General features: G+C 39.8%; 1 protein-coding gene across 1 annotated transcript; it reads right to left on the bottom strand.

Moving 5' to 3' along the window:
- Window positions 1-615: 615 nt before the first annotated feature.
- On the bottom strand, window positions 616-18239 carry LOC118857422 (ribosyldihydronicotinamide dehydrogenase [quinone]-like). Its single transcript, XM_036768111.1, has 6 exons — window positions 17946-18239; window positions 15503-15667; window positions 11980-12110; window positions 7603-7716; window positions 2094-2195; window positions 616-891 (listed from the first exon to the last, which is right to left on the bottom strand). Exons 1-6 carry the CDS (start codon window positions 17998-18000, stop codon window positions 718-720), a joined length of 741 nt encoding a protein of 246 aa, XP_036624006.1. The 5' UTR covers window positions 18001-18239; the 3' UTR covers window positions 616-717.
- Between the last annotated feature and the right edge of the window lie 204 nt (window positions 18240-18443).

Below are 18443 nucleotides of genomic sequence, written 5' to 3'. Positions count from 1 at the left end.
CCCATTACAGAAGAGAAGAGTTATCTTCTTAAGGACAGACCTAACTTGGGATGCTAGTACCCACCCAGTCTATCCAGGCTCTCCACCCAGGTTGCAGATGCTGGGCCATGGTTGCTCTGTGAGAGGCCTGCCTTTCTTGAAGGGGACTCTGCTCATTTCTCCTCTCATCTTCCAAAAATAGTTCCTAGAACTTCTAGGTTTACCTATTTGAAAAGAATATCAATTGGAGACTCTTACATTAACCATCTGTTCTTTTTTGTGTCATCTTTCAGTTGTGTCTGATTCTTTGTGATCTCATTTGGGGTTTTCTTGGCAAAGATACTGGAGTGGTTTGCCATTTCCTTCTCCAGCTCATTTCATAGATGAGGAAACTGAGGCAAACAGGGTAAAGTGACTTGCCCAGGGTCACACAGCTAGTTAAGCATCTGAGGCCAAATTTGAACTCAAGAAGATGAGTCTTCCTGACTCCAGGCCCGGCACTCTATCCACTGCTCTATCTAGGTGTACCTAACTAAAATATTATAACATTAAAATATATTAACTAAAATATTATCAAATAATATTAAATATTAAAATATATTGACAACGCAACAACAAAACATAAAAGGCCTCAGATTCACTTTGTATCTTTATTGTTTATAACAAACTGTCTCCGGAGCATTAGCTACTCACAACTTCAAAAAAGGGAAAGAACACTGTCCATAACACAAGATGTTATTATTCAAAGTACCAGGAGGGAGTGCAGTTTATGGGCTTCTCTTTCCAGATGGTCTCCAGTCTCTTTGCCCAAGTTGCCACCATCTCCTTTCTCTTATCTTCAGATGAGAATTCAGGAGCAAAGCTGACCTGAGGGGCCAGAACTTTGAAACCACAGAAATGCAGCACACCATGCTAGACTCAGAAGGAGAGAAAGGCATGAATCAGAAATATGACCCATCTCAACCCAGTTAAACACCTCATAGGAGTAACATGAGGGAGAAATCAAGCTCTGAAACATCAGCAGAAGCAGCAACAAAAGCCTCTTTAAAAAAACTACAAATTTGCAGAAAACAAATGAACAGCCTTTTAACCTATAGATACAGGGCATATAAGTCAGGAGTCTTATCAGCAATTAATATTTACAAGTTTTATTTTTATAATTTACATACGTATCAAATACTTTTTTGGGGGGGCAGAGTAGATTAAGAGACTCATGGTATCTGTGAGAAAAAGATTGGAATGTGTGGTGGATTAGATCAGTGGTATCAAACTCAAACTGTAAAAGAGGCCACTAAACCATATGTAAGAATCCCTGTAGGCCGCTTGTTGACTTAGAAAACCACATATTAACATTATCTGATTTATTGAATTTTTATTTATTTTGTTAAATATTTCTCAGTTACAATTTAATTTGCTTGGACAGCATTCAGGAGTGTTGTAGGCTTCATATGGCCCATGTGTGTGTGATACCTCTGGTCTAGACAATGCTACAGTTGGGTGGATTGGGAAATTAGCCCATGGACTGGCCCCAAAGAATAGCCATTAATGAATGGATGTGAACTTGGAAGGAAGTTTTTAGTGGAATGCCCCAGGGACCCATCCTTAGCTTTCTGTTAACATTTTTACCAATGACTTGGACAACAGCAGGCTTTCATGAAGGATTTTTTACAGTAGACTGATGTTTTTTTTTTAAGAAAGGAATAAGCATTAATTAATTGATTTTTATCTTTATAGGCCTAAACTGTGATGAAAATTGCCTGGAATGACCAATTAGTTTATTGTTGGTTGATTACCAAAAAGCATTTGACCCCGTCTTACACATACATGATCCTTTCTTCTCCTCATCCCTCCTCTCTTTCTGTCTATCCTTATCTTTAGATTCATTAAATTATTAATCAAATATTTATTAGGCATCTAATTTACTTTTTCAATTCCAGATCTGCTACTGAGTGTAAACACTCCATTGATATTTGGCTGACTGGTATATTCAGAATTTTCTAATCCTGTTTTCCATGCAGTCCCTTGAAGAAATGACTCTTTCTCTACTCAGATGAGTAGCAGGAGGTAAAGCGAGATGAGGAGGCAGTGATATACAGTAACAATATTATGTTTACCTGTAGGGGCCACAACACGTATTTAATATCTCCACTGAGCCCTGTTTTGGAGTACAACTCAGCATCACCCCCAGTGGTGAATGAAATGAGGGCAAGTTTGTTCTGGAATTGAATATAAGAAAAAAAAAAACATGTGAAAAACTAGTTTTTCAAAAACATAGAAATACTAATGAGAAATATTAGCAACAATTCAAGCTAAGAAATGTGTCATATTGGCTTTCTAGTTTTTAGTTAGTTTGAGATCTTCTTCCCACCCCTTGGCTCCCATGAGAAAAAAGGATAATATGAAAATTCTACCATCGTGGATGTTTTCATGAGGGAGAACCAGCAGTAGATGCAGTGATGACAGCCCATACCAGGTATATGTAATAACACAGAAAGGGGAAGTTCAAGTTCAGATCACTTTAATTAAAGTACAAATATGACATTCCAAACTCCAGTGTACATACAGGCAGTGATGTACCGGTGAATGTCTCTCTGGGACAAAATGTATCCAACAACCTACTTTTTTTTGTGTGTGCGAGGCAACTGGGGTTATGTGACTTGCCCAGGGTCATACAGCTAGTAAGTGTCAAGTGTCTGAGGCTGGTTTTGAACACAGGTCCTCCTGACTCCAGGGCTGGTGCTACCAACATCATCCCTTTAAATTCAATTTGCATTATTAACATTTTCTTCATCACTTACTTGAGTCTAGACCAGGGGTGGGGAACCCGAGGGTGCCGCCTTTTGATTGAGACCAAGTTTTACAGAACAAATCCTTTTATTAAGGGGATTTGTTCTGTGAAGTTCAGATTTAGTCAAAGGGCCGCACTTGAGGACCAAGAGGGCCACATGAGGCTTTGAGGTCGCAGGTTCCCCATTCCTGGTCTAGACGATCAACCAAATAATAAATCATGCCCTGATTTGTAGTGTTTGCTGACTAAGTGATATAAACGTTCACACTATCTAACAATCAGCTCTCCCAAGCCAGCATGAGCTGACTCCAGCACACTTTTGCCTACAGGTACACATAAATATATTGCCTCTTACTAGATAATAACAACACAAAGCAATGATAGAATGTGAAGAAATTCTATAACAAGTGCCCAGGCTTGTAGCAGAAACACTGAACAGAAGGTGCAGGGTATCTGGCTAAAATTGACAATGAGGGCTTGATATAGTTTCTTCTCTATAGAAATTTCAAGGGCTTTTATAATAAAACACAATTTAACTAACTGAAGGAAATAGATTTATTTTGATGGCAGAACGTCCTTAAATATTCAGAGTATCACCCTCATTCCTTTAGGTATTATGGAACTTTCTGGCATGTATAAGTAATGCGTGTGTCTGTATGTTTATGTGGTGTGTGTATGTATGTGGTACATATGGTATATGCGTATAAATTGTGTGTATGTGGCACGTATATGTAAATGATGAGTGTGGAATGTGTGTACGTGTAGTGAGTATAGTATTTGTGCAGGTGAATACATATAGATGTAATATGTATATATGTGTGTGGTATGTGTATGTGTGATATGTGGGTGCGCATGTAGTGTTTATGTGTGTCTGTATGAGTATGTGGTATTCATGTGTGTGGTGTCTATGGTGTGTGTCTGTATGTGTGGTATCTATATGTGGCGTTTGTGTGTATATGTGTGGTGTATATGTATGTGGTGTGTGTGTGTGTGTGTGTGTGTGTGTCTGTACTAGACATGTAATTTAGATGAAAGACTGATAGAAATATGCCACCCTCTGTGACAGCCGGCAGGAAGGGAAGGATGCTCTAGCCTTTGGATTGACTTCCAACACTCCTGAAGCCTCCAAAAGTGACTCAGCCACTCTCTCTCAGCCATCTCCAGCTGGAGGGGGAGCTCCTGGAAGGCAAAGCACCCTCCCCAGCAATGACTTTGTAGGTTTTTCCTTTATTTTGACAAGATCTGTGATTTCACTCCTGTAGGGACCTCACCTACCTACGTAGACTGGCTCTCAATCTGCGACTCCTGGTCTTGGGAAGCTGACTAGGGCCCTGTGAGCTTAAGTGATGTGCTGCCCGGGTTCTGCAGCCAGTCCATATGGGAGATGCGTTTTCTAGACTCAGTTCTTCCCAGCTTCCAGGTTAGCTCTTTCCCCACTGTCTCTTTTGTAGAAATTTTGCATCTACTCCTCTGTGGGCAAGCAATTGCCCTCACCTCAACAGACCCAATGCCCCAATAGACTGTAAACTCCCCAAGAACAGAGGCTGTTGGCATGGATGGCACTTTGGACCACCATCAAAACAGTTCCGTGGACAACTTTCTATCAGAATTTCAAGACTGTTTCAAAGTTGCGCCTTTACAACTCCAAAATGTATTTCTGTGTCAAATGGGACGTGCATGTCTTACCTCAAGACCTCAATAATAATAATAAAACTAAAAAGCTACAAGGTTTTTTTTTCCTTAGAGATTAAGTAGAAGAGAAAATTTAATGAATTCAATTCAACAAATTTAATTAAACAAGCATGAATCAAGTTCCTACTGTGTTCAATCTAGGAGCAGAAGGAGGTAAAATAGCTAAGTCACAGGTGGATTGCTGAGGTATTATATGTTTCTAAGTCAGATCTTAAGGAAAGAGATGAAGGAAAGAGAGGCACATACACACAGAAGCTGAAGAGTTCACGTAAGAGCCAGCAGACCTGGGTTCAAGTGATGACTGATATGTGGGTCTCTTAACCTCAGTCTCCCTTGGCAACTCTCTAAGACTCTAAGTTTCAAAGAAGGTGTTGATCTGCTTTGGTAGAGGGAGGCTTTTTACAGGGAGGTCCCAATTCCAATAAATTCCCAGTTCCAGTGTGAAAAAGAAGTTATTCTAAGTTCTCTGAGGGCAGGGCCTGTCTTTTGCCTCTTCTCATATCCCCAGAACTTAAAAAGAGTGCTTGGCAATTTATAATAAATGTTTGTTGATTGATTAATTTGGAATTTATTTATCACACACCTGTTTATCTATTATTCTGTTCTAATAATGTCATTGTGTCTTAGCATGGACAGCTAGGAAGACCTGATTTCAAATCCTGCCTTAATCAATTTCTTGCTGCATGACCCTGGGCAAATTACTGTGACTTTTGCCCTGCTGAGTTTCCTCTTTTTTGAATAAGGATTTGTAAAAGAGCACCAGCCTTAAGGGGATGAAATAAGATGACATATGTAAAGTGCTTTGCAAACTTTAAAGTGCTATATAAATACTAAATATATTGTTATGATTATCATTAAGCAGTCAAGGGAAACTTAGTCCAGCACGAATAGGTGGCCTGTCGACAAGTTATACATGCTTAGTCTTCATTTATTCACTTTCATTTATGATGGTATGTTCCAGTAATACATTTTAAAATCTGTAATTTAAATTGTCAAAACTCTTCCTCATTAGAATGGATGAAGTGGGGACAGTTGTCCCTCAAGAATGGGTGTGGGTGGATGTTTAGGGCTCACTGTATTATGTGAGGTAGCCCCTGAACTTGAAATTGGATCAGTTGAGGGTGGGTCAATTCCATTGACCCAACTGATCCTATCTACCATCAGAAGTCCTGTGGGGACGGAGCTGCAGTAAGAAAGTAGCCTGGGGTGGATGATGTTCCATTCTGGAGGTTGGAAGCCAGTTTGGGTGTAGCGAGAGAAGGAGCATGGTTAGTGTGTTGGCATTTGCGTCCAGTTCTGGAGGCCTTCTGAGGGGGCACCCAGAGAAAGGAGCGACTTAGCATGTACATAGAGAAAAGCTTGGTCTTTGGAGACTGGAAAGAATGAAGAGAGAGGAGAAGATCCAGTGAGTGTGTCCAGGAAACAGTGGTTGAGATGATCAAAGTTGGTGAATTCTACTGCAACTATAGATGGGGGGGGGAGTTCTACCACACATGGTGAAGAGGGGAGTAGACAGGGACTTGGATCCTCACTTTCCTTCTCCCTTCATCGATGAGAAGATCAGCGGAGTGAAGAAAGGCTGTCAGATGTTGGGTCTCCTAAAACTTTCTGTGCTCCACCTAGCCTACTTTGGGAAGAGCACCAAGGAGAGAAAGGGTGATTGAAGGACAGTGACAGCTTATTAGGTAAAAAAGACTCTCTTTGTGGTGGCAAAGAACTGGAAGTTGCAGGGGTCCCCATCCACTGGGAAATGGCTGAACAAGTTGTGATGTATGGTGTGATGGAACACTACTGCGCTATAAGACACGACGAGCTCAATGATCTTAGACAGGCATGGAAGGACTTGCATGAAATGGTGAAGAACGAAGCAAGCGAACCAAGAGAATGTTTTGTATACAGCAATACTGTTTGAAGGATGACTTTGAGTAAATAAGTCATTTTGACTATTATAAGTACACAAATTAAAAATAAAGGACCTATGAAGAAAGACGCTCTCTTATTCAGAGAAAGAACTGATAAATAGAAGTATATATAGAGGGTATCCCTAAAGTCTGGACACATAGGAAATCTCATTAACATCTCATTAACTGTTTCACCAAAGACTCCATGTTGTTCAGTGACTTCTTTTTCTGGGGGTATGCTAAAGGAGAGGGTGTACTCAATGAAAATCACAGATGCAACACACTTGATTGAATGCATAAAGAGCGAATGTGCAAAAATGGACAGCAATGTGGAGTTATTGCATTGAGTTCACGTGAATCTTGCAAAGCGCATCAACCTTTGCATCACAAATGATGGAAATCATATTGAAGATGCTATTTGTTAATATTCCAATTAAATAAAATGTTGTTGAAAATTTCATCATTTCATTTCTTGAAAATATACATTTTTTGCCTATGTGTCCAGACTTCAGGAACACCCTGTAGAATAATTTTGCATATATATATACCTATTTGTGTCTAATGATAGCCATCTCTAGGGTGGGGTGGGAGAGGGAAGGAAAAAAGGAAAAAGAAAAAAATTACATATCGTACATTTAATCATAATCATTTAATTTAACATAAAATTTAATAATTTGAATCATATAATCAAATAATAGTTTAATCATAAAATCATATATTTAAAAGGAATAGCAAGTTCTACATAATAGATTTGCAATTTCATGTGCAATTATTTTTTCTTATATTATGTTGTGGAAATGCTTGTTTTTTGTTCCATAAATTAAAACTAAAATAAATTTTTTTAAAAAGTAAAAAAAAGAGACCTAGGATATGTCTTCAAGAACTTTAGTGTTAAAAGGCAGAAGAGATGTGAGAATGTAGTTCAAGGTTGGGGGTGGGGAGAGGTCTTCCCCTTCTGAAACAGGAGGGAAGGAGAGGTTAATGAAGATTGAGAAAAGTTTTGATGTGTAGACAAAGGTAATTCAGGGAACTGGTGTTATATGACCTCAATCTTTTCAGTAAGGTAATGGGCTAGAGCCCTTAGGTGAGTGGTGAAGTAATAAAAAAAAAGGATTACCAGGCAACAGAGAGGGCCCAGTCATGAAAATAACAGGCCTTTGTTTGAAAAATCATATTTAGAAATGTACAGTGTAAAACCTTGATTCAAGAGGTTGTGATGATAGCATATTCCACTGGACATACCTGAAAGAAGCCTCTATCAAAACATTCTGGAAAATCGAAGGCAAATCCTTGGCAAAGGACTCTGTCCATCCAGCCTTTCATGATGGCGGGCACGCTGAACCAATACAAGGGAAACTAGGGAAAGGGAATGAGACAGAAATAAACACTTCAGCTTGGTGAGAAATTTGTATATGGATCATTATTGTATTCTTTAAAATATATTTTTATTTATTTTGTTAACTATTTCCTAATTACATGTAAACAAAAATTTTAATATTCATTTTAAAAATTTTGAGTTCCAAATTCTCTCCCTTCCATCCCTCCTCTACCTCTTGAGAAGGCAAGCAATATGATATCGATTATACCAGTGAAGTCTTGCAAAACATAGTTCTATATTAGCCATGTTACAAAAGAAAACACACACACACACACACACACACACACACATAAAAGTTAAGAAAAACAAATTTAAAAAAACATACTTCCCTCTGCATTAGTGACTATGGCCCTGACAGAAAGGAAAGAGGTCTTGGGGGGGGGGGGCAGGAATGGGCAGGACTTTGAGGTCTCATTTTTATAGGGTTTTTTTGAGAAACAGACCAACTCTTATCTGTGTCACCTTGTTCATTAATGTATTCAAATTATCTCAAAGTTATTGGTAAAACTTCAAAGTCATCATCTCAAAGCTATCAATATCTTTCTGATATGCTGCTGGTCTGGAGCTACGAATGTCTGGATTTTGTCTGGAATTTACACATTGCAGGACCAGAATTTTGACAAGAAATGCCTAGATAGTTCCCTTTATTTGGTACGTTACCAGGATATAAATTTTAGTTAACATATGAAACAATTCATAAATTATGCTCCTTCGATATTTGGAACACTTTGTATGTGACTTCTGGTTCCCCTTTGCAATCTTATTTCCTGCTAAAATGTACTTAGTATGCTGACTAGAGGTGGTCAGGGGGACTAGATACAATTTAATACACGAATTTTAGGGAAGTATTACAAACAGGCTGTCTTTAAATTCAAATGCAACAGAGCTCTACAGTATCCACAAGAAGGGAAGTACTTCTACATTTTGTTCCAGGCCCAGGCCCCTCCTTTACCCTTAATACAAGCAAGGCTTGCAGGGGAATTTTGGTGTCCAACTCTGACTCAGTTACTTGCTGTTAGCAAATGGGCTGAGTAACTGTGTTTTCTATTGAGGTTACACTCATAGCACATGAGTCTGTATCTCTTGACCTCAGAGCATTACTATAATCTTTTTTAAATGGGCTAAAGAATGTGGGGCTCCCCAATTGATAAAACCAAGGGATATAAACAGGCAATTTTCTAATATACTTTTTCCAATTACATGTAAAAGTTTCTAACAATATTTTTTAAATTCTAAGCTCCAAATTTTCTTCCTCCCTCTCTCTTCTCCCATTTCCCTGAGAAGGCAAGAAATTTGATACAAATGACATATGTGCAGTCATGCAAAACATGTTTCCATGTTAGTCATGTTGTGAAAGAAAACACAGACCAAAAGAAAAAAAATTAAGAAAAATAAAGTGAAAAAAGTATACTTTGATCTGCATTCAGACTCCATCAGGTTTTTCTCTGGAGGTGGATAGTATTTTTCATCATAAGTCCTATGAAACCGTCTTGGATCATTGTATTGCTGAGAATAGCTAAAATGTTCATAGCTGATCATTGTACAATATTTCTGTTACTGGGCACAATGTTCTCCTGGTCCTGCTCACTTCACTTTCCATCAGTTCATGTAAGTTTTTCCAGGTTTTTCTGAAAGCATCCTGCTCATCATTTCTTATAGCACAACAGTACTACGTCGCAATAACATACCACTACTTATTCAGCCATTTCCCAAATGATGGACATCCCCTCAATTTCCAATTCTTTGCCACCACTAAAAGAGCTTCCTTTTTCTTTGATCTCCTTTGGAATACTGACCTAGTAGTAGCTTTTCCCATCACAGGGTATGGGTGCCCAGTTTTATAGTCCTTTGGGCACAGCTCCAAATTGCTCTCCAGAATGCTCTCCAGAATGAATTCAGTTCACAACTCCACCAACAATGCATTAACATCCCAATTTTCCGACATCCCCTTCAACATCTGTCATTTTCTTTTCTGCCATATTTATCAGCCAATCTGACAGATGTGAGGTGGTACCTCGGAGTTGTTTTCATTTGAATTTCTCTAATCAGTAGTGATTTGGAGTACTTTTTTCATATGACTATAGATAGCTTGGATTTCATCCTCTGAAAGTTTTCTAAGGAAGATATCCAAGATATCGATAATAAAAATGATCCAAATCGCTGTTAGAGGAAAAAGTCTCACCTCACCCCCCTCAGATTGGCAGGGTTGACAAAAAAAGGAAATGAAAAAAGCCAGGGGGCATCTAGGGGGAAAAAGGCACATCAATGCACTATAGGTAAAACTATAGATTGGTCCAGACCCCAAAGATATCGAATAAAGAGGAAAAGGATCCGTCCATACAAGTAGATTTATGGCAGCTTTCTGTGATGGCAAAGAACAATTTATAACAAATTACAGTATATGAATGTGATGGAATACTATTGTGCTGTAATAAAAAAGGATTATTTCAGGGAAAACTTGTCTGAATTGATGCAGAGTGAACTGAACAGAACCAGGAGAACAATTTCTATAATAATAACACTCTAAACATAACTTAGAAAGACTTAAGAACTCTGATGGATGCAACAACTGACTAGGATTCCAGAGGAATGATGAGGGAAGCATGCTAGTCAACAGAGAAGGGACAGACCCAGGGTGCACATGGAAACGTGTTTTTTTTTTTTTGCTTTTTGGCAGAGCAATTGGGGTTAAGTGACTTGCCCAAGGTCACACAGCTAGTACATGTGTCAAGTGTCTGAGGCCGGATTTGAACTCAGGTCCTCCTGCCTCCAGGGCCGGTGCTTTACTCACTGCGCTACCTAGCTGCCCCGAAACGTGTATTTTTTGAATATGCTCAATGCCGGAATTGATTTTGCTTGACGTATGCATATTTGTGACAAGGGATTTGTTTTTCTTTGTCTTTTTCAACAAGGTAAAAGGAAATGGGAAGAAGAGAAAGTAAGATTTTTATTCATTAAAAAATGAAATTGAAAAAGTAAAACATGTTGGGTTCAGGATTCTGGGAAGCAACTATTACTCCCTTAGGAAGCCTGTGCAAAGTGATATGGAGAACTGATAGGGATGGGCCAGTGTAGAAAGAGTACTAGTTCTGATATCAGAGAACCTGGGTTCAAATCCTGCTACCAGAATAATCTCTGGGCCATAATTTTATAGGATCATGGAATTTAGAGCTGGAAGGAATCCTTGAGGTTAGCCCCTTCATTAGTCAATTGTCTATAAACATTTATTAAGTACCTACTTGTGCCAGGCACCATCCTAAGTGTCAGGAATACAAATAAGAAAAAACAAAGACAGACCTTGCCCTTAAGGTGCTTATAATCAAAGGGAAGACAATACAGAAAAGGAGGTTGAAAGGGGGAGAGGAGAGAAGGAAACTGAGGCACACAGATGTGAGTGACTTGCCCAGGGTCACATAGCTAATCTAAGGTGGGAATCTGAAATCAGATCATCCAATGCCCAATCTACCACACTATATTACACTGTTTCTTCAACTAGGAAATGATGGCATTTGACTAGAAGACCCCTTTCTGTCTCTAATGCTATGATTCAGATAAAGGAAGACTTGCTAAAATTGTCTATTTCTGGTGAAAACATTTTTCAAACTCAATCGTCTAGAGAGACCTTTGTCTTTTGTTGTTCAATCGTGTCCAACTCTTTATGACTCTATTTGGGGTTTTCTTGGTAGGGACACTGGACTGGTTTGCCATTTTCCTTTTCCAGCTCATTTTACAAATGAGGAAACTGAGGCAAACAGGGTGAAGTGACTTGCCCAGGGTCACACAGCTAGTTAAGTGTCTGAGGCCAAATTTGAACTCAAGAAGATGAGTCTTCCTGACTCCAGGCCTGGAGCTGTATCTACTGCACCACCCAGCTGCCCCAGATGGACCAAACTATACTCAAACTGCCACCCTACAGACTCATAAAAGGACAGGACACCCTAAAGTATATGGACAATGCATTTCTAAGATGGAGAGGTTAAGGGTTAAGAGGTTCATTAACATTCTGCCTTGGTCCCAGAATTTAAGCTTGTGATATTGACTACACAACTCAATTTGCCTTCGAAGACACACCCTTTGAGGCAGTGACTTGTTAATTGGTGACCTAACTTATGCCATAAAGCCACAACTTGGTTTATGGATGACTGGGCCAGTGGAATTTCTAATACCAAGAAATATTACCTAGAAGTACTTCTTCACTGGGAGAATCCAATTCAACATATTTTATTAAATGAAACACTCACCTGAAATATGATTAAATCAGCTTCTTGTACCTTCTTTTGCTCTTCAATGATATCACTGCACAGAAATCCTTTCTTGTATGCCATATGTGCCTCTACCCCATAATTGAAGAAGTCTGAGTTATTCAAAGGACCTGCAGAGGAATACACCCAATTTAGTTTATTCAAAGAAATCTAGTTCCAATGATTCCTCCCCACCCTCAAAGATGTCACAGACCCTCCATAATAGACTGGAATCTAACATCCTACCTTTTGGAGAGAAGTCTGATGGGGTACAAAATTAACAGTATTATGGTGAGTCCAAAGACCATTTATTGTGGCCAAGTCTTCTAATTTGTATTAATCCTTGAGAGTTAAGGGCTCATAGCAAAGACTTGCCTTGAGCAGTAGTGCCTAACTAAGAATTGGTTGGTAGTCATAATCTGAAGTTTAGTGTGATTTATGACCCCTTTTTAACCTCCTTTTACTTGAATGAATGAACATTTTCTTTTTTCCTTTGACAGCTCATTTATTTTTATTTTTTAACATTCTTTTTTTTAATATAAAATTTTGAGTTCCAAATTTTCTCCCTCCCTCCTACCTCTCCCCCCTCCCTAAGATGATAAGCAATTTGATATAGGTTATACATGAGGAATGACAGTTTTCAAAAGGCAGTGCGATAACTACATCTGGTGGAAAGCATGCAGTTTGGAGTTTGCGCTGGGTTTGAATTCTGGCCCTGCTTGCCATCTACTGGTCCTGTGATGCTGGACAAATTAATTCACCTCTCTGGGCCAAAATCATCTCTATGCATATGATTTTCAGATCTTTATCCAGCCCTAACCTCTCTCCTGATGGACATCTCAAACTGGATGCCCCATAGACATCACAAACTCTATGTGTCCAAAAAGAACCCATTACCTTTCTCCACCTAAACCCACCTCCTTCCAAATGTCCCTGTCATTGTCAAGGGTACCTCCATCCTCCTACTCATGCAGGCTTGCAACCTTGGTGTCACCTTCAACTCCTCACTCAGAGGCATCTCATACATCCAAGCCTAGGCTATAAACTTCAGTGGCTCCCTATTACCTCCAGAATCAAACAGAAAATCCTCTTTGGCTTTCAAAGCCCTTTATAACCTGGTCCCTTCTAACCTTTCCAGTCTTCTTATAGTTTATTCCTCTCTACATATGCTAGGACCCAGGAACTCTAGCTTCCTTGCTATTCTTGCTTCTCCTGCCTATGGGCATTTTCATTGGCTGTCCCTCAGTTTTAGAACGCTCACCTCCACCTCCTGGCTCCACTGACTTCCTTCAAGGCTGAGTTCTTCAGGAGGCCTTTTCTGGTCCCCCTGGCTGCTAATGCCTTCCTTTTGAGATTATACTTCCCATTTACACTGTATTTATTTCATATATAAATAGTTATCTTTATGTCATCTATTAAAAACATGAGGTCCTTGAGGAAAAGGATGGTGTTTTTACTGGCTTTGAGTCCCAGGGCTTAGCATGCAATGAGTGCTTAATAAATACTTGTTGACTGGCTGATTAATAATAATGGGGCTCCTATCTAAGTCAGAGGCATCTAACTCATGGGACAGCTAGGTGGCTCAGTGGATAGAGTACTGGGTCTGAAGTCAGGAAGACTCATCTTAGATACTAGCTGTGTGACCCTGGGCAAGTTGCTTAATACTATTTGCCTCAGTTTCTTCATCTGTAAAATGAGCTGAAGAAGGAAATGGCAAACCACTCCAGTACTTTTGTCAAAAAAAGTCCAAATGGAGTCACCAAAAGCCAAACAGGGTTGAAAACAGCTGAACAACAACAAAAATCTAACTTATAGCCTAACAAGCAGTAAGCTAGCAGAACCAGATTAAAATGTAATTGGAAAATGTTTAACAGAATAAATAAAAGTACAATACAGTATAGATAATTTGTGGGTTGCTAAGTCAATAAGTACCAGGCAAGGATCTATTTCTATTCGAGTTTGACACCTCCGATCTAAGTCACAGAAATGCTTTGAGTAAAGTGCTATCTATGTCTATTCAGATGTGAGCTATTATAATATCGATTCAATCCCCAATATGAAACAAGGCTGATCAAATGACTAACATGAACTTGTAGGGAAACCTCTGAAAATAATTACTAAAAGCTGGTGTTTCCTCAGAGTAGGGCAAGGATTTAGAAACATAGTTTGGTAAAGCTTTTGAATCCCTTTTCCAAATAAGGTTTTTAAATGCATTAAATAAAGTATACAGGATTACAAATAAAACCAATTGTATAGACATGAAATTATCAGATATATGTATATAAAATTATGTATTATTTCTGCATAGCAGAAATAATATACAAATGGTTGTTTGTGTATAATGTATAATAAACTCTGATATAATATATAAATATATAATACATTTGATGACTGCATATTAATATAAAATAATATATTAATGAATATATACATTTAAATAAATATATATTGATAATTTATCCTCTCTCTCTCTCTCTCTCTCTCTCTCTCGACTGAACAACAACCACCAAGGAGACGAAGCAGTATGTGGCGGGCTACATCAGCTGCATAACTGACCTGTTCCCTAAACCAATGCTGTCCAAATATGGCCTGAGATGCAGCCCGCAGTGTGATTTTATGCAGCCTGCCTGTGGGTTTTAATTTTCACAAGTGAAAAAATAAAATAATAATTTGCACGGAATGCGTTTTAGATTTTTTAATTCCATCACTAATAAATAACCTCATTGATGTTAATTTTCTTTGGTGTTTTTAAACAGTATTATGGATGGAACATATCGCAGGGAATTTTCAGTCGATCTGTGGGATGCGTTCCCTCTCTATGATACAGACTAGTCAGTATGCACCTGCCTTTATTCTATTGTGTTGTCGCTTTGTTGTTTTGTGTTTGCTTTCACACTTTGTGCCTTCGTGTGTTCCCCTACTTTCTATTAGCATACTGTATTTTTATTCTGGGTGCTGCCCTCGAATAATTATTTTATTTTAATGCGGCCCTAAGATAACCTAAGGTTGCCCTAAACCATTAATTAACTTTACATATACGTACTTTTGATGGGTTGTTGCTCCTGGAAGCTGATTATATCCTTACAACCCCTTTGTTTTTTGATTGTCCTTAACCAAATGATTACTTAAATCTTTTTGCACCCAGGTCAGCTGCATAGCTTTTTTTTCTCCCCCTTAATAGTATTTTATTTTTTCCCATTTACATGTAAAGATAGTTTTCAACATTCACTTTTATAAGATTTTGAGTTTCCTAATTTTTCTCCCTTCCCCCCCTCCCCAAGACGGCAAGCAATCTGATATAGGTTAAACGTGTACAATCATATTAAACATATCCTTACAGCTTAAATCCTATCCCTCAAACAGAGAATGTTGGAGGCACCTTATAACCCAATGGGCTTCTTCCAACGCCTGGCACTCACCAGAGACATCGATCTACACGGCTACCTTTGGCTATTCAGAGAGAGATAAACCTACCATCTTAAAAAGGTGAGTAATTTATGTATTGATTGATCCAATGACTCACCTGCAAAATCTTTCTTTGTGGCCCTTGGCTCAAAGTTCATGGCATACAGATCAGACACAGTGACCTGGCAGCCCTGACTGGTCAGCTCGGTCACAGCGGCATCCTTCAAGGATCCGTTCATGGACTTGGGCTCCTGATGCGCATAGACTATGAGGACTCGTTTTGCTGGATCAGAGAGTGAAAAAACAAAATCTCCTTTGAGGAATGGTCCCGGTTCTGAACAACAGCTATGGGACATAGAGGGAGTGTTCACAAAGGCATCAGATAGATAAGTAATATGTAAAGCCACAAGGCTTTTATTACAGTCTATTTTTATTAATTTAAGGGAAGCTTCAAGATAGGAAGCAAAACATCCAAACCTGTCCAAAGACGCGGGGATTAGAGTGGTGAACTTGGGAGCCAGGAAGACCTAAGTCCAAATCCTGCCTCAGATAACCTGATAGCGGAGTGACCCTGGACAAGTCACTTAACTTCTCTCTGACTCAGTTTCTGTCATCTATAAAATGGGGTGACGATGACAGCACCCAACCCCCAGGGTTGTTGTGAGGATAGTACTTTGCAAAATCTTAAGATGTTATATAAATGCTGGCTATTATTAACCAATGGCCTGTTGGTGGAAATTTTATCCAGTTACACCCAAAGCACAAAACAAGCACATCAGATCCCCACCATTACACCACTGATTAACATGAAGAATAAAAAATACAACGAGTCAAAACCCATTTAAGGTTCATTTTTTTTCATCTGGTAAATGAGTACTAGATAATTTCTAAGGTGGTACCTTTGACCCTTGACCCGGAAATTATGTGAACAAATTAATCCAAGCATTTATTAAATGCCTACGCTGTTTAAGGTGCTGTGCTGAGTGCTAGGGATGAGAAGACAAAATGTTGTCTCAAAATATCACTATATACTATAATAACCTGACGTTATATGTTTAGGCTATAAATTGGGTTTTAGTCCTGCTGTCTAATACCAGAACAAAGGGGGCCCTACTATGATCACTCACCAGTATGTGAAATTGAGAGTCGGGAGTCACAGAAAATAGTAATGATAGCTAACATTTATATCGCGCCAACTCTATCGACGCCTACAATTGCCTCATTTTACCCTTGTCACAGCCCTGGGAGGTAGGTGCCATTATGGCTGAGATTAAGTGATTTGCCCCGGAGTCACACGGTTAAGTGTCTGAGGCTGCATTCGAACTCAGATTGGCAGGGTCCTTCTCCATCTCCACCCCTTCCTTCTTCACCAGAACCCTGGATTCTGACCCTGGCACTGCCCCGGGCTCTGACTGCTGTACTTTCTGGCATCCCCATTCTAGGCTGGCCATGCCTCTAAGTGTGCCGTCCACCCTTCCTCTTTATGTGTCCTCTCAGAACATTGGCATCTCCTCGAGGACAGGCATTGCTCTCCTTGCTGGTTACTTGTAGCCCCAGCACTGAGCACCGTGCCTGGCACACTAAGTACTTAACAAATACTCTGAATATTTATCCGTATCGTAACCACTTAAATAATGACACCATTTCTATGCTACTTTAAAGCTTAGAGAAACCATCACATTTGGTCCTCCCAATAGCCCTGACAAACAGGGGGTGTCATCTTTCCCATTTCACAAAAAAGAACGTTGAGTGTTCAGAGAGGTTTATAATTATCATTATTCCTGCTAGCTAACATTTACATAGGCTTTCAAGTTTGCCAATCCCTTTAGGGATATTATCTCATTCGATCCTGTTGAGGCAGGTGCTTTTATTATCATCCACGTGGGTAGCGGGGTTAAGGGAAATTTCTAGAAAGTGAGGTTAAGGGAAATTTCTAAACAGTGAGGTTAAGGGAAATTTCCAAAAAAAATGAGGCTAACAGAATTTTTTGGAAAGCAGGGTTGAGGGAATTTTCTAGAAAGCGAGGTTAAGAGAACTTTCTGGGGCCATACCAACTAAGAAGTGTTAGATGAGATTTTAACCCAAGGCTTTCTTCCCCATCCCAAGTTCACTGCTCATTCCGGTAGACCAAGCGCAAAGGGCCCGAGGACTGGGAAATTCAGCCGAGCCACCGCTTAGAACATCCAGTGGACATCCGTGGGACAGTTGGTTTTGGCCCATGGGGTGCTCTTCTTCTCAGAAGTCCTGATCCAACTATCCTTCTCCACGAAAGGATGAAGCAGCTGGGTGGCACGGGATTCTCTGCCACCTGCAAGAATCCTGTGGTTTAGGGAGTGATTAATGGGGTAATTGCTTTAGTTAGAGCCAGGGGTTCCTGAGGCTAAAATATTAAATTCTTGGTTTTCTGGTTTGGGGCTGAGCTCTGATAAGAACACACATAATTAAGCGACTTCAGGCCACAGAGGTAGTGTACATTTACGGGGGTGAGGGTCTGAAAAATAAGTCACTCTATTTCCTAATATTTTTCACCTCAACTCTGAATAAAAGGCACCTTTTCTTACCTGACATTCCCCAGGGCCGAGGATCCTCCATCGCCACCAATGCTGTCCCGCTCATGGTACAGAAAAGGACCCCCCCCAGTCCTTTGGCTGCAGGTCAAGCTGAGGACACCCTACCCACGCCTTCACTTCTGAGGAAGATAATATGGTCTGGAAGGGAAAGGAAAAGAAAAAAAAAGGAAAAAAAAAGCACATGCTCTTAGAGAAGGAACCGATAGCAATGGAGGGTGGGGATGAGGAGATGGTCCTCAAGTGATACAATGTGGCTTGTGGGCTGCTGCTGCCGGGGAGGTGCAGGACCTGGGAGAACTTTCAGGAGATGAAGGCAGGGAAAATGGGGAGAAAGGAGAGAGAGACAGAGAGTGAGAGAGACAGAGCGCGAGAGAGACAGAGAACGAGAGCAGGAGGATTTCCTCACACACACACACACATCCCCTAGGGTTTCTAAAGCTTCCACATTGAGCAATTGGGTGTCCTGCAAGGCCTCCTTGACTTTATATA

Source organism: Trichosurus vulpecula, chromosome 1, assembly GCF_011100635.1.
Source record: "Trichosurus vulpecula isolate mTriVul1 chromosome 1, mTriVul1.pri, whole genome shotgun sequence".
NCBI lineage: Eukaryota > Metazoa > Chordata > Mammalia > Diprotodontia > Phalangeridae > Trichosurus > Trichosurus vulpecula.
The sequence above is the reverse complement of the archived record's forward strand: the minus strand, read 5'-3'. Positions and strand labels throughout refer to the sequence as shown.

What these genes read in the sequence shown, in the direction of transcription:
- LOC118857422 (XM_036768111.1), bottom strand. Translation starts at nt 18,000, where the DNA reads ATGAGCGGGACAGCATTGGTGGCGATGGAGGATCCTCGGCCCTGGGGA. An exon ending in CACAAAGAAAGATTTTGCAG is followed by an intron (nt 12,111 to 15,502) that starts GTGAGTCATTGG and finishes ATTCCTCTGCAG; the next exon opens with GTCCTTTGAATAACTCAGAC. An exon ending in TTGATAGAGGCTTCTTTCAG is followed by an intron (nt 2,196 to 7,602) that starts GTATGTCCAGTG and finishes ATTCAATTCCAG; the next exon opens with AACAAACTTGCCCTCATTTC.